General features: G+C 37.1%; 1 protein-coding gene across 2 annotated transcripts; it reads left to right on the forward strand.

The window, feature by feature from the left end:
• The first annotated feature begins 3,859 nt into the window (after positions 1 to 3,859).
• mthfd2 (methylenetetrahydrofolate dehydrogenase (NADP+ dependent) 2, methenyltetrahydrofolate cyclohydrolase) lies at positions 3,860 to 14,059 on the forward strand. Of its 2 annotated transcripts, XM_053481007.1 has the most exons (9): positions 3,861 to 4,096; positions 4,931 to 4,987; positions 6,034 to 6,218; positions 7,685 to 7,807; positions 9,270 to 9,422; positions 9,573 to 9,680; positions 10,382 to 10,474; positions 11,781 to 11,906; positions 13,433 to 14,059. In XM_053481007.1, exons 4-9 carry the CDS (start codon positions 7,702 to 7,704, stop codon positions 13,579 to 13,581), a joined length of 735 nt encoding a protein of 244 aa, XP_053336982.1. In that variant the 5' UTR covers positions 3,861 to 4,096; positions 4,931 to 4,987; positions 6,034 to 6,218; positions 7,685 to 7,701; the 3' UTR covers positions 13,582 to 14,059. The 2 variants fall into 2 exon arrangements, with proteins under 2 accessions (XP_053336981.1, XP_053336982.1); XM_053481006.1 differs by lacking the exon at positions 4,931 to 4,987 and having other exon boundaries at positions 3,860 to 4,096.

A 14,059-nucleotide genomic window follows, 5' to 3' on the forward strand; every position in this document is an offset into this window, starting at 1 on the left:
TTTTAAAATACAGTGAAACCTTGGATTACGAGCATAATTCGTTCCAAAAGCATGCTTATACTGTATATCATATATCGGTAGAAGGATTATATCGTTAGAAGGATGCTAAGGTTTGAACTGCCTGGCAGGACGTCTAGAGGAAGACCAAAGAGGAGATTTATGGATGCCGTGAGAGAGGACATGAAGTTAGTTGGTGTGAGAGAAGAGGATGCAGAGGATAGGGTTAGATGGAGGCAGATGATTCGCTGTGGCGACCCCTGAAAGGAAACAGCCGAAAGAAGAAGAAGAAGATACTGTAAATCAAAACACTCATATATCAAGATACGAATTTCGCCCATGAAAAATAATGAAAACTCAGATTTTTCCTTTCACAACCCTAAAAAATAAATATATATAAAAAGAATTAATAGAAAATATAAAATAAATATAAAACAAATTAACCTGCAATCTTAACCTTTGTAAAAAGTAAAAATAAATTCGACAGATTAGTTTTGTGCACGCACGTGCTGTGTATGTGTGTGTGTGGCGTATTTTGTGTGCGCATGTGCTGTGTATGTGTGTGTGTGTGTGTTTGTGCGCGCACGCTCTGTGCATGTGTGTGCGTGTGTGTGAAGCTAAAGTAAAATGAGAGGAGAAGGGAAGAGGCAATGATGCGTTGCTTTTGCTTTACGCGTTTGCAAACGTGTTATAATAAACTCAGTTGGCTCAGATGTGATCACGTCAGTGATTTATTGATGGTAAAGTGATTGGTCTCCTTACATCTCAGGAAGCCCTCATGTCTGTGTTTCATTCTGGCACTCCCTTTTAGTTATGCTCTTATGCTGCTGGAGTCCCTGCTTGCACTCTGTACAAAATATACATTCACCTTATACATTGTGTAACTGTGACCATACCTCACTGTTATCTCTCCTTCTCTTCTTCTCTCTCTCTTTTCTTCTCCCTGTCTCTCTCACTTTTCCATGAAGACAGTCCTGGCCTTGGCTGATGCTGACAGCTGTTCGCTGAAAAGTCATGAGTGCAGTTGCTTAAAAGTTCAGGACTGAAGTTTCCTATAGTCTAACTAAGCCTCCATTAACCAACTGGAATCTATATTAACTTAAACACATCTCCTGCTATACTGAACTTTCAGTCTCACAATGTATAATCAATCCCTGCTATCTGTTTTTTACCCAAATGAGGATGGGTTCCCTGTTGAGTCTGGTTCAGGATACTCTACTCTATTTGATACTCGTAAATCAAGGCACATTTTTTCAAGACAAAATTTACTAAAAATTTTTGCTTGTCTTGCGGAACACTCGCAAACCGGGTTACTCGCATTTTAAGGTTCCATTGTACAGGTAAACCTTGGATTGTGAGTATAATTCGTCAGAGAAGCATGCCTGTATATCAAAGCACTCGTATATCAAAGTAAATTTTCCCCATAAAAAAAATGGTTGATTGATTTCACAACCTAAAAATATTTATATCAAAATAATTAATACAAAATATAAGGTAAAAATAAAACTAATTAATCTACACTTTACAGGCCCGTAGCCTGCCTAGTGCAAGGGGGGGTTCTTTTTTTTAAAAAGTGGACCTTTTTTCTCAGTATTTTGTATTTGAGTATTTACTCATTTTGTATTTCATTTTGAGGTTTAAATACTGCATTTTAGTGACATGTGCTGGATTAGCTTGTCTGCTGGTATCATAATGTGCATGCTTTTGAAAAATATTACCAATAATTATCTCATAATAATATACAAATATTACGGGGAAAAGACGATCAGTTAATGTACTTACAAGACTGTGGGATGGATAAAAATATTTTTTTTGTGGGCTTATTTTATTTTATGCTTTATTTAACAATTATTCATGATAAACTTCATTCGAATGCTGTCTACACCGCGTATAGACACCAGACAGCATCGCCTATGGTTAATAGAATAATTTAATAAATTTACTAATTTAATATAATAATGTATTAATTCAAAATAAAATGTTAATAAATCCTAATACTATGCATGGTCAAGCAGGTTTGTTTACGCATTGAACTCGTCGTTCTTTCTTTTCTTTTTTTGATGGATTAACATTTTTAACATAATAAATTCACAGATCCATCAGATAGGCTACTGTCTGTTAATGTTTATTTAAGATGTTATAGACTTGTCATAGTCATTCAGACTGCTCAAGAAAAGGCACAAGAGAACTATTCTGTGTGTGATGTGGTGTTGACGATTAGCTACCACTTAACTAGCGTTAGCAATTTGATCTTGAGGTAGTAACAGACTTACTCTGTTTGGCAGTCTTTTTGAACATATGTTCAATACTCTGCGATAATGACGCTGCTGCCTGCTTTCTCTTCCGTCTCTCCTGCTCTTTTTGACCCATATTATACACCGCTGGATCCCGCCTCACAGATTTAAAAAACTTCAGTTGCTGCGCAGACTTGTAACATGTCGCGGGTTTTTTTGTAAATTGTTTTGTGATAAAGTGTTATTTTAAATAATGGCCAACAATTTTAATCTGTCTCAAAAAAAATATATAATAATAATAACAAAAAATTCTGGACCATTGGCAGTGGGGGGTGGGTCGTTCGAACCACCCGAACCCCCCTGGCTACAGGCCTGCTTTACCTTCGAAAAGAATCGTGACTGGTGTTAGACTAGATACATATACAGTACACACACTACACACTCCAAACAGATTGATCTTTAAGTGATCCTAAGTGTCCATTAGTGAACAGTTGTGAATAATTCGCTGGCACATCTGTTAGCAAATCAGCAATCCTCTTCCCATCCTTGCACTAGAAGGACTAGCACTTCTTAGAAAATCTTATACTGTATACTCTACTATAACATAATTGGTTCACCTGTTTAACAGCACCTGTAATGTCTACTTGTCACATTGTCATCAGTCATAAATTGGTCCTTTACCGACTTTTTTAAAGGATGATGCAGCCAACAGATTTATTGACAGTTTTAGTCAGATTCAGTTAGGGATTTATGACTGTTGTTTAGTTTCTCTAGCACATATTATTATTATTATTATTATTATTATATTACTTACAACAGTAAAAAGTGGCTTGCAATTGTGTGTTAGAAATATGTTCTTACTGTATTTGGTGTTCTAATTTATTTCAGTTTTTTTTTTTAAACGTATAAAGGGGAGTGAAATGCTAAAGGCTGCCCGTTTTTTATCCATTCGGTCTACATACAACTAGGATGAATGTTTTAGCAATTACACTGTTGAATAACACTGTTTAGTGCATACATTTTTTTTTACATTTACTTTAACTGTAGTATGCACGAAACTGGCTAAATATAAAGTCATATTTTATCATGCAGCCCTCCGTAGACTCCATAATGTCTTGCTCTTTCCAATATGGGGGACGTACTGACGTGGCGCAATAGCTAGAACTTATCAGCGTGTGGCCCCTGTGGAAGCCGACGTGACGTAATTTCGCTGAAGTCATGTCAGTGAAGCGGCCATATTAGTTTACCCAAAACATTACGGCGTATCATGAGCTTCTACAGTAAAAATTGCTCTACACCGATCAGAAAAATATGAAATTACGCCTTTCTGCTTAATTTTTCAAGAGATTCATAACAGCACTGCTGCTGAATTGAATGATTAACCCCAAGTGCGTGTTGTACAGGGGAACTTTAAAAGCAACTGATATAAGTATATACTAATATGGCGCTAGACTCCGCCCCCTGTATGCAAAATGCCCTGTTGTTGGCTCCTGACAGTATACCTCCATGATATACGACATTATCACTTGCTACACCGGTATCAACAAAACTCGGTTGGTCATAGGTCACACCTTTCCGCGGGTGTGGTTTAGCGCAGTGCGTTTGGTGGGCGGGGTCTCAGCGTTCGACCCTCCGTGACGCGCGCGGTTACGCACGCTAAGAGCGAGAAGCTAAAACAGCCGCTTCCTCTCTGGTTTCTCTGCGCTCAGCACTTTCTTGTTATATCCTTTCCGTGTTTAAATTTTTTTTGTTTATACTTTTTATTGAACACTCTGGAGACTGAATATGGCCAGTTTAAGAACCCTGCGGAAACTGTGCCAGCGGGCTCAGCATCAAGCGTGCAACCTTCACTTATCGGTGTCGAGGTAAGAGTCCGTTTTGAGCACAGCGTAGCTTTTTAACCTTAATGTTTCTGTATGATGTAGTTTGAGTAAAATAAGCTGTCATTTTATTAAAAGTGAGACTTGACAGCTTAACTGCGTTCATCTGTCTGTTCTACTGTATGAGTGCGGATCTGCGGGGTTTCAGTCTCATTTCAGACCACAGTCACCGCGAAACCTGCTTCAGGGGACAAAGACAAGTTATATGTTTTTCCGATGGAAGTCTATTTAAAGTTTAGAAAGATTTTAAACCCGAACGCGAGATTCCTAATAGTGTATGTTAGCGCGCGCCCTCGTGCGGCTTGCCGGTGGATCACGCACCACTTAAGGATGATGAAATCCCGCAGAAAGCTTGCGTTGAGCCAAGTGAGAGGCTACCGCAACTCTGTCTGTATTAAATCTGATTTTATGGATTCAGTTTTTTCACATGACGCTTAAATTAAATCATGAAGAATATAAAATCTGACGGAAACGAGCAGATGTGCAGGTGACACGTGGAAGCCTCAGACACACTTTGTGGAGGTTTGCATTTTGCTTATGATTACAAAAACGTATTGTGTCATCCTTCCGTCTTCAGTCTTATAGTTATGCAGACCACAAGGCAGGGTTTCCCTTCTGCAACCACACCAGTTGCAGATAGTAAACTCATAATCTATTTGCGACTGCTATGTAAGCAGATAACTGTGTACTGTATATCTGTCTCCAGTGAACTTTAAAGTAGTCACCTGCTTATCTAACAGCCAGCATGTGTTGATGTTACAAAATCACACAATAACCATGCTTATTAAAGTAAAATAGGACATGTTTATGTTTGCTCAGGTTCACATAAGCATAGGAGTTGTGGTCAGATCTACCCACTGGTAACAAAGAAATATGGTAAGACAGTATTAGTCCATGCTACTTTACCGAAATTTTCTAGTTGTAGATTCGGCTGGTGGTAACAAAAATATAATACAGGTTTATTGGATGTAGCATTTTCTTACATACTGGTATCACTTTGTGACACATGATTTTTGACAACAAAATATAATACCTAGATTTTACACTGACAGGAATTTTTGACAGATTAATTTTATGTTATGTTAGCTTAATGCAATCAAATAAAAATATACAGGTAGTATGACATATAGGATACTGGTGCTAGGAAATATTAAACAAGGCAATACGTTTTCAAGTTTTCAATATGAGTTTACATCACCATAAATCCCATAATTTTCAATCAAGTCCACTTGGTGACATGAAACAAACACACGGCAATTTTTCCACAATACAGTATTACACACAGGCACCTGTCACTGCTATAATTTTTTTTTGTCCTACAGCCCTACGTAGTGACACTGCTGTTCAGTGAATCATGTGCCATTATACTAGTTACACTTTAAAATAAAAATAGCTTTTTGCTTACTCAAACTTTTTCTCCTTCCATCAAGTCACAAAGCTTGCACAGCCAGACAGGGCACTGTAAAATCAGACCAATCAGAGAGTGGAAGAAGGCCACTTCTAATTGACTGATTCTAATTGGCAATGAAACGGCCAATCAGAATTAACTGTCATCCAGCATTTCTTCTTCAGATTAGAACATGCAAGGGTTTAAGTTAAACTGAATGCATTTTGGGTGCACGTGTGTGTAAAAATGCGACAGAGTTTAAGTAAGCAAAAACTACAATTTTGCTTGCCTGAAAAGTTTTTCGCTCAAAAGTGACAGACAAACTTAAGTATATGAGCTTAAATTTGTTTATCATACCCCCACCATACCATACTTCAGACATAAAAATTTATAGTGGTGATAACTCAGACAGAAAAAGACTAGTAGTGATATTTGAGTACATGTTTCTTAAGTAAGCATAGTAAATTAGAAGTCACATGTAATTATATTAACCATTATGTATTCTCTGCTTTGAACATTGACTCCTCTGCCTCAGGCCAGAAGCTGTGGTTATCTCGGGTAGGAAGTTGGCTCGACAGATCCGTGATGAGGCACGTGTAGATGTGGAAAAATGGGTTTCAGCTGGCAACAGACGACCTCATCTTAGTGTGGTGCTAGTTGGCGATAATGCTGCCAGCCATTCTTATGTTCTCAACAAGACCCGTGCTGCTGCTGATGTAGGTAAGGACCAGTGGTACACTATGGGCTTTTTCTCACTGAGGTCGGGGAACTGTTTTCACGCACTTGAACACACTTGGCGCCGGAACCAGTTGATTTTTGTCTGTGAGCATGCATCGTTCTGAGATTGGAAACCAATCCCTGGACCAATTACAGAGGTGGTCTCAGGAATGATTCATGTGTCCTGTTTCGTGCTAAAAAGAGGAACTGGTGTGATTACTGTTTGACTCCATACACAAACAAACGTGGCTGCTAAAGAATCTTTGTGAGGTTACAGTATGTACAGTGTTATGTACAGTAAAATGTTTGCTTGAAAGTTAGGCTGCCAAAAACATCCAAAGACAGTCGGACACTACACATAAAAACTGATATTTACACACACGCTCATACAGCAGCACTAAGCAATGCCCTGCAGAGTTAAACAAACTGCGGCTCATATATATTTAAAACCTGTTACAACCCTATCAACCATAGTGCCATAAAAAGTTGCAAAAAATTAACAATGAAAATTCTACCTGAAAAAGTTGCCGGATGCCATGATGACAATAGCAAATGCTATTAATTAATACTTTCATACTTTAATACCCCCTTTTCTCCCCAGTTTGGTCCTGCTTATTTTGATTTGCCAGCAAGTTTATGTAAATGCTAATAAATGGTAAGCGTGAAAGCTAACACCAGCTTACTTTGAGATATTTAAAGCCAGCCGACCATTACTCATGCTGCATAGCACACACTGAGGAAAGTTCTATCTGAGATCTACATGAGAACTTACTTGCCCTTGATAGCCTAGTGTTGCTGGGATTTACAGCAAGTATGCAGCCAAAGGAGCCAGAGTTGCTCCTTTGGCCTCAGATTACAGATTCTATTTAGCAAGCTTAAGATGGTGTAAACTGGTGATGGAGGAATATTTGGATTAGTTATGACCTGCTAACATGCACTTAGACCAGATCACAAATTATGTTCTGTTCACAATCAATTAAGTTCAAGTTCAAGTAGGCTTTATTGTCATTACAACCATATACAGTTAGTACACAGTGAAACGAAAGAACGTTCCTCCAGGACCAAGGTGCTACATGCAACATAAATTTACAACAAAAATTAACAGACACTAAACTAGCTAACCAAGAGGCTTAGTTAGCTGGCTAGCAGAAACAGGACAGAGAGACCTAACATAAATTACAACATAAATTAACAAAAACTAAAAAAAAAAAAAACTAATTAGCTAAGTTAATTAATGTGTTAATAAAGGTATAAAACTATGGCATCGCACACTCTTTCATATTGTACTGAATTTACTGCATGGCATGAGCGATTCAGAAAAAAAATGCTAGAGAAACAACTGTAAATGTGTAGCTATGAACCATGAGGATTTTTGGTGTGCATGTTCTGAAGTTGTGTTCCGATTTTCTCATGGATGTGAGTGTTATGGAAGTATTTGTTTGTGCTGTCTCTATTGGGTTTATCTATAGGTATCACAAGTGAAACCATGTTAAAACCCTCCTCTATCTCTGAGGAAGAGCTGATGGAGCTAATCGACAAACTCAATTCTGACCACAGAGTGCATGGTCTTCTGGTACAGTTGCCTCTGCCTGGTAGGATTATAATTTTTTTAAATACCATTGTACCTTTTTAAATTATCTCTTTGGGTATTAAATTGTGACTGTATAGAATACACTGAGTTCCCATTTCATCATGTAACCATTTTGTATAATGTCAACTTCAGAATTATCGACACAGGGAGCCGTTATAATAGTTGTATCACAAAAATGGTACTTTACAGTTTTATTATATGTATAGATACAGACGGTAGTCAACCAGAATAATAGTTTTACCGCGGATGGCATTAGGGGTGTGTGTTTGTTGGCTATAGACTTAGTTCATTCTTTCAAGGATTAATGAGCTGGATAAATTCAAGTAACACATTGTAGTTAAACAAATTCATAATCACATGACTAAAATCACAGTACAAATTTAGAATTTTAATTAAATGTATGTGTTTCTTATTTGCATCAAATTTAATCAAAATAAACATTAACACAGTGAGCCTTAAGATTTTATCTTGAAAACACTATCACTGCAAAAAAGTGATTGTGCCACATTTATTGTCAGATTGATGTGCAAAATCTATATAATTAAACTGTATAGGCTACATAACATTTATAAGACTCTACTTACTTAAATGACCTCACAATGATGACAAAACGTTATGATTTTGTAAAATAATAATAGCAAACTTATTAAAAGCAAAATGTCTGGTTTTACATAAACTAATGGAAAATTAACAAATATCAGATTATGTAATTCGTATGAAACGTGAATATAGGGGCCTCCACTGATTTATATAAACGACTCTGTTTGAATGTAAGTAAATGCTAATTGCTGCGCTGTTTGGGAGAGTGATTTTGGGAGTTGCCACTTTTTTCTGAATTATTCTAATTTTCTATTCTGAAAGTCTATTTTTCTAGTCATTTCTATATTCAAAGTTTGATGTCTTTACATGTGACACCTTTTAAAAAAATAGTAACAATGCACTGATACGAACATAAATGGGCTATATAACAGTTCATTCTTTATACAAATAAAATTATTAGCTAGTGAACTTGATTGTCTGTCTAAACAACATTTAACCAATTAACTCATTATTGTACAGTAAATGTCAGTGGCTCTGGTTTTGATATTTTATGTTTGTTGTATAAAGTACTAGGATGTAGAAAACTAACGTTAGGGTAGTATTTGTTCAATACAGCATATTAGGACTTTTTTACTAATTAAGCTTTTATATGGCTGCTGTGTTTACAATTAAAAACTACTGCAATTGCAGCTGTTTTGCAAAATGTCCCTTTGCGCCACCTAGCCTTTATTTCCCAAATGACTTTGAAACACGACTAGTTTATTTTGGCCTTTGTCATTTGGCTGCAGCGGTGCAATACAATGTGTTTTGTATTTATATTATAAATGCTATCCCTTTTATTTTAAAATTAAAAGGAAAACAACATTTGGAAAGTTTAAAAGTTGATCAAAACCTTTAAATATCTTTGACTCTCTGACCTGCAGAACACATTGATGAGCGCCGTATATGTAATGCTGTCAGTCCAGATAAAGATGTTGATGGATTCCATGTGGTCAATGTTGGTCGTTTGTGCTTAGACCAGTCTTCCATGTTGCCAGCCACACCATGGGGAGTATGGGAAATCATTAAGCGCACAGGTAAGGAGTATTTAATAATCACTAAATATTAAATCATTTAAAATCAGTCCCCCACACACAAACATACTGTGTGCATAAAATGTTTAAATGCTTAAGGAAAAAGTTGTTTTAGTACTTTTTGTATTTCTGATGATTTTTTTTTTTTCAAAGGCATCCCTACTCTGGGGAAAAATGTAGTTGTAGCTGGTCGTTCTAAAAATGTGGGAATGCCAATCGCTATGCTTTTACACACAGATGGAAGACACGAAAGACCAGGAGGTAATTTAGTCATTAGAGCTTTATTGTAGTATTTTATAGAACAGCACCAATTCTATATTTATTTGTATAAATGGATTTACACTGTGATATGTGGCACGAGGGGGAGAGTTGATTTATTTATTTATTTATTTTTTTTTTTCCTTGTGTAAAGCAGGTAGTGGGCAAGATAATCACGAACACAGAGAGGCAAAACTGCAGTGCAAACAGTAGGGTGCTTTTATTGCGATGCAGGTTCACGGTGGCAAAACAAACAATTAATAATGCGACATAGTGGTGTTAAGTGCCAGATCCTGAAGTAGACATGGAAGAGTGGTTCCGTGTTCATTCGGGTCGCTGGGGTTCGGCGGCTTGGTCGGGGCGGATGCGTGTTAAGTTACGGGAGTAGAGCTGCTGGTGCGCAGATCTTAGAGTGCCTTCTTATAGGCGTGAACTCAGACAGGGATTCGTGCGAGTCTGTGGGGAGAGGAGAGTAGCTTTCACAGTGCATTCATTAAATTACTTAAATGAATTTTCTTTTTTTGAAAAATTTTTAACATACAGATTTAAACAGAAGGTAATTTATTATCTTTAAAAGAGATTTATTTTAAAGATATTTTCACAGATATGTTTTTATTTAGGCAGTTGATTGTTAAATTTTTTTTCTGTAATTTGGTAAATTAACTGTTTTTACAGTTTGCATTGATGCTTTTGTGATTCTTTAGGTGATGCTACAGTTACTATCTCTCACCGTTACACACCCAAGGAACAACTTCGCCAACACACAAAAATTGCTGACATCATTGTTGCAGCAGCAGGTACCAACTTTCTCTGCTTTCACAGAATTTACTTGGGATGGGAATCATCAGTTTAATTTTTACTGCCATTCTGTAAGTATTATAATTTCATCAGTTTCCTAATGTGATTTAAAAATTTTTCAATTTTGTTACAATCTAAAAAAAAATAATAAAAGATTGTTGTACGTTTTATACATTAGCTTTATTTAACAGCTTCACAGCTGAATTAAGAAGTTATTAAATGTAATTAAAGGACAACTTTTAAATGATGCAAACAAACTTTAAATACAAGAGATTAACATTTAAATTAAATTGAACAATAAAACTACACTTTTTCAAATTATATGAGTGCCACCTGTAGGATTATAAAGAAATGGTCAAATCTTTCCCCTTCTTAAATGCTCACTTGACACTGAGCACACAGGCACATATGGCTTCTAACATGTGCGATTTTCAAAACAAATTCACGCTTACAGTGTTTTGAGGCTGGTGTAAGCGGGCGTAATGAGTGTTCCCCCACCCCGATTTTCTCCCTAATTTAGTCGTATCCAATTCCTCCCCGTCACTAGGGGGCTCCACATTAAGGCTACTACTACCACTCAGTTGGGAGGGCCGAAGACTATCACGTGTTTCTTCCAAACCACGTGACGCCAGCCGATGGCATCTTTTCCTACTGCTTGCTCACGCACCGTTGGGGTTGGGGTAACACACTCGGAGACAGCACTATTCCGCTCCTTCCGCAAGCTCACAGACGCCTATGATTGGCTGTAGAGCCGTGATTAATGTGGAAGCACTAAGTACCTCTCATCCCTCCTCTCTGAGCGAGCTCAGCCAATCAGCTCTCTCTAGACCTCCGGCTGTGAGAAATTACAGCCTCACCCAGGAACCGAACCAGCGATCTCCGAATGATGGGGTGAGGCCCCATGAGTGGGTTTTAAGACAAACGTACAATTAAAGTGCATCTCTGGTGCATCTCTGTGATAAATTATAATTTTTTTAATATTCAAAAAATTATAAATTTGGAGGCAATACATGAATCATTACACAAAAGAATCGTGATTCATAAGTGAAGCAATCTTTTCCCCCCACCATCCCTAATAATTACTGTCATTTTCGACTCTAAATGTGTTCTAAATTCATATTATGCATTACAGTTAATTCATAGCTATAACATTGCAGGGTATTCTTGTGAGAAATAAAAGTTTCTTATTGATATTTTTGAAATATTATTTCATATATAATACAGCTGGTTGTTTCACACACGGTTGTTAAAATGTTTCTGAAACACAAATTACTTAGATTTTGCTGTCTCTAATGCTCCTTGAAGGTATTCCCAACCTCATCACTGCAGATATGATAAAAGAAGGAGCTGCGGTCATTGATGTTGGCATCAACAGAATACAGGACCCTCTGACTGGAAAACACAGACTTGTTGGTGATGTGGACTTTGAAGGTAAAGTTGGAAGAATGGGATTGAAAGAAATCAGTCTGGTAGCTCTAGAGCTATTTTCGATTTTTATTTAACGTTTACAGTTTAGTGAAACACTTACTCATATTTAATGACCAAATTAGTTTTTCTTTCATCATACAGTATATAAAGCTATTTTTAGCCATCATGCCCTGGTCTCTATTACCTTGGCACCTTACCTAAATCTCCAGTTTATTCGATGCACCAAATTAGTCTAATTTATTTTTTGTTCATTTAATTTTTTTTAAATGTATTTTATTTATTTAAAATATATATATATTTTTAAGTTTTATGATTAAGCAAATTTGGCACGTCAAATAAATTGGAGATCAGCCAAGGTAATAGAGACCAGGGCATGATGGCTAAAATTAGCTTGATATATGATGATTGCTATAGCACCTTCACTGGAGACCAAGCATACTCCCCTTCTTTCTCTTGTATAGTAATATGCATTGCAATCACTGTGATCACATATAATGAAATTTAGCTTAACTAATTTCTGAATTTTATTAATTTTGTATATTTATATATTTATTCAGAGCTTCTACCACCACAGCAGTAACATTAGGCTAAGGAATAGAGAATCATCTTCTATGGTGATGAAGAAAAAGACACACAAATTAAATAGAACGTAGGCCTCTGAGTGACGCTGTGGTAAAACACTCGTCCTATCATCCAGAGATTTATTTTTTATTTTATTTTTTGTATTATCCTGGGATGGCGAGTTTGATTCCCGGGTGATGCTGTAACCTCCTGCAGCCGGAGGTCTAGGGAGAGCTGATTGGCCAAGCTCTTTCAGAGGGATGAGAGATGTACTTAGTGTTCCCACATTTAATCATGGCTCTACAGCCAATCAGGGACGCCTGTAAGCTCACGCAAGCGGAAAGAGCGGATAGCGCTGTCCTCCGAGTGTGTTACGCTGCCCTCAACGGTGTGTGAATGAACAGTTTGAAAAGATGCGGAGGAAACATGTGATAGTCTTCAATTACAACAATTGTACAAGCAATTGCAAGCCCTCAGTCATTGAATAACTTCACACCACTTCATGATTGCCCAAAGCCTGAATTGTACTCACTGCAGGACTACTGTAGGTTCAAATATGGGATGATTGTAGACCTCATTATGCCTAGGGACCCTGAGCACACAGTCATCTCAAAACATCATTCTCAAAATATTTGCATGAAATCAGGTAGTTTTAAATAGTTCCTTTATTTACTACAAGACAAACAAGAAATTAATAGTTAGCTGAGGTCATTCACCTTACATTTACATTGTGCTTTAAGGTCTCTGTCAGTAAACACATCCTTATACAGGTTAACTAGGTTATTGCCTAAAGAGCACCAAAAGCCTGTTGGTGAGGGTTTTAGACCTTTGAGCAGATTTATGTGGTGCAAAAAGTATATATTTTAAAAGAGTATCTATTCAGAAGTCTGTTAAGCCCGCTTTGTGGAATCTCCCACTTTCTTCATTTAAAGGCTATAATGCTGATACTGAATCTTTCTTTTATTTAGGGGTACGAAAAAAGGCCAGCTACATCACTCCGGTCCCAGGAGGTGTTGGACCCATGACTGTTGCTATGTTAATGAAGAATACCATTAAAGCAGCAAAAAATCTCCTTTTAACTCCTCCAGAGCGAATGCGTATGGTCGCATCCTCCTAATTCCCCTGTTTACCATGCTTCTTGTGGTTCACATTCCACATCCCACTTTTGGAAGCAGCAGATGGCAATGCAATAGCTCCAAGGCCTATTTTCAGGTACTTTACTCAGTTCATAAATTACAACCCAAGTCAAGTCAGTTATATGGCATAAACTATTTAAACGTGCTGAAGACCTAGTGGAGTAAGAGTATTACCATTATGTCTCCTTCAGACACACAATTTAAAACACGCTTACGAGAGGGTTGATAAATCGCCTGAACGGGAGGTCTTAAATCTGGTTAAACACTAAACATTGTTTTTCCAGAAGTTTAGGTCTTTAGACAATGTTCCATTATAGTACTTGCCCAGAACAGCTGAAATGTTTTGCTGTTGTCTTTACAGTTATATATAGACACGGAGTACTGCGCAAAGTTTTGCATATTTTGTTTTCAAAGAGACAGACTTATTTTGTATTTTTAATAAAGTCTTGAGGAAAAGTT

Source organism: Clarias gariepinus, chromosome 21, assembly GCF_024256425.1.
Source record: "Clarias gariepinus isolate MV-2021 ecotype Netherlands chromosome 21, CGAR_prim_01v2, whole genome shotgun sequence".
Taxonomy (NCBI): domain Eukaryota; kingdom Metazoa; phylum Chordata; class Actinopteri; order Siluriformes; family Clariidae; genus Clarias; species Clarias gariepinus.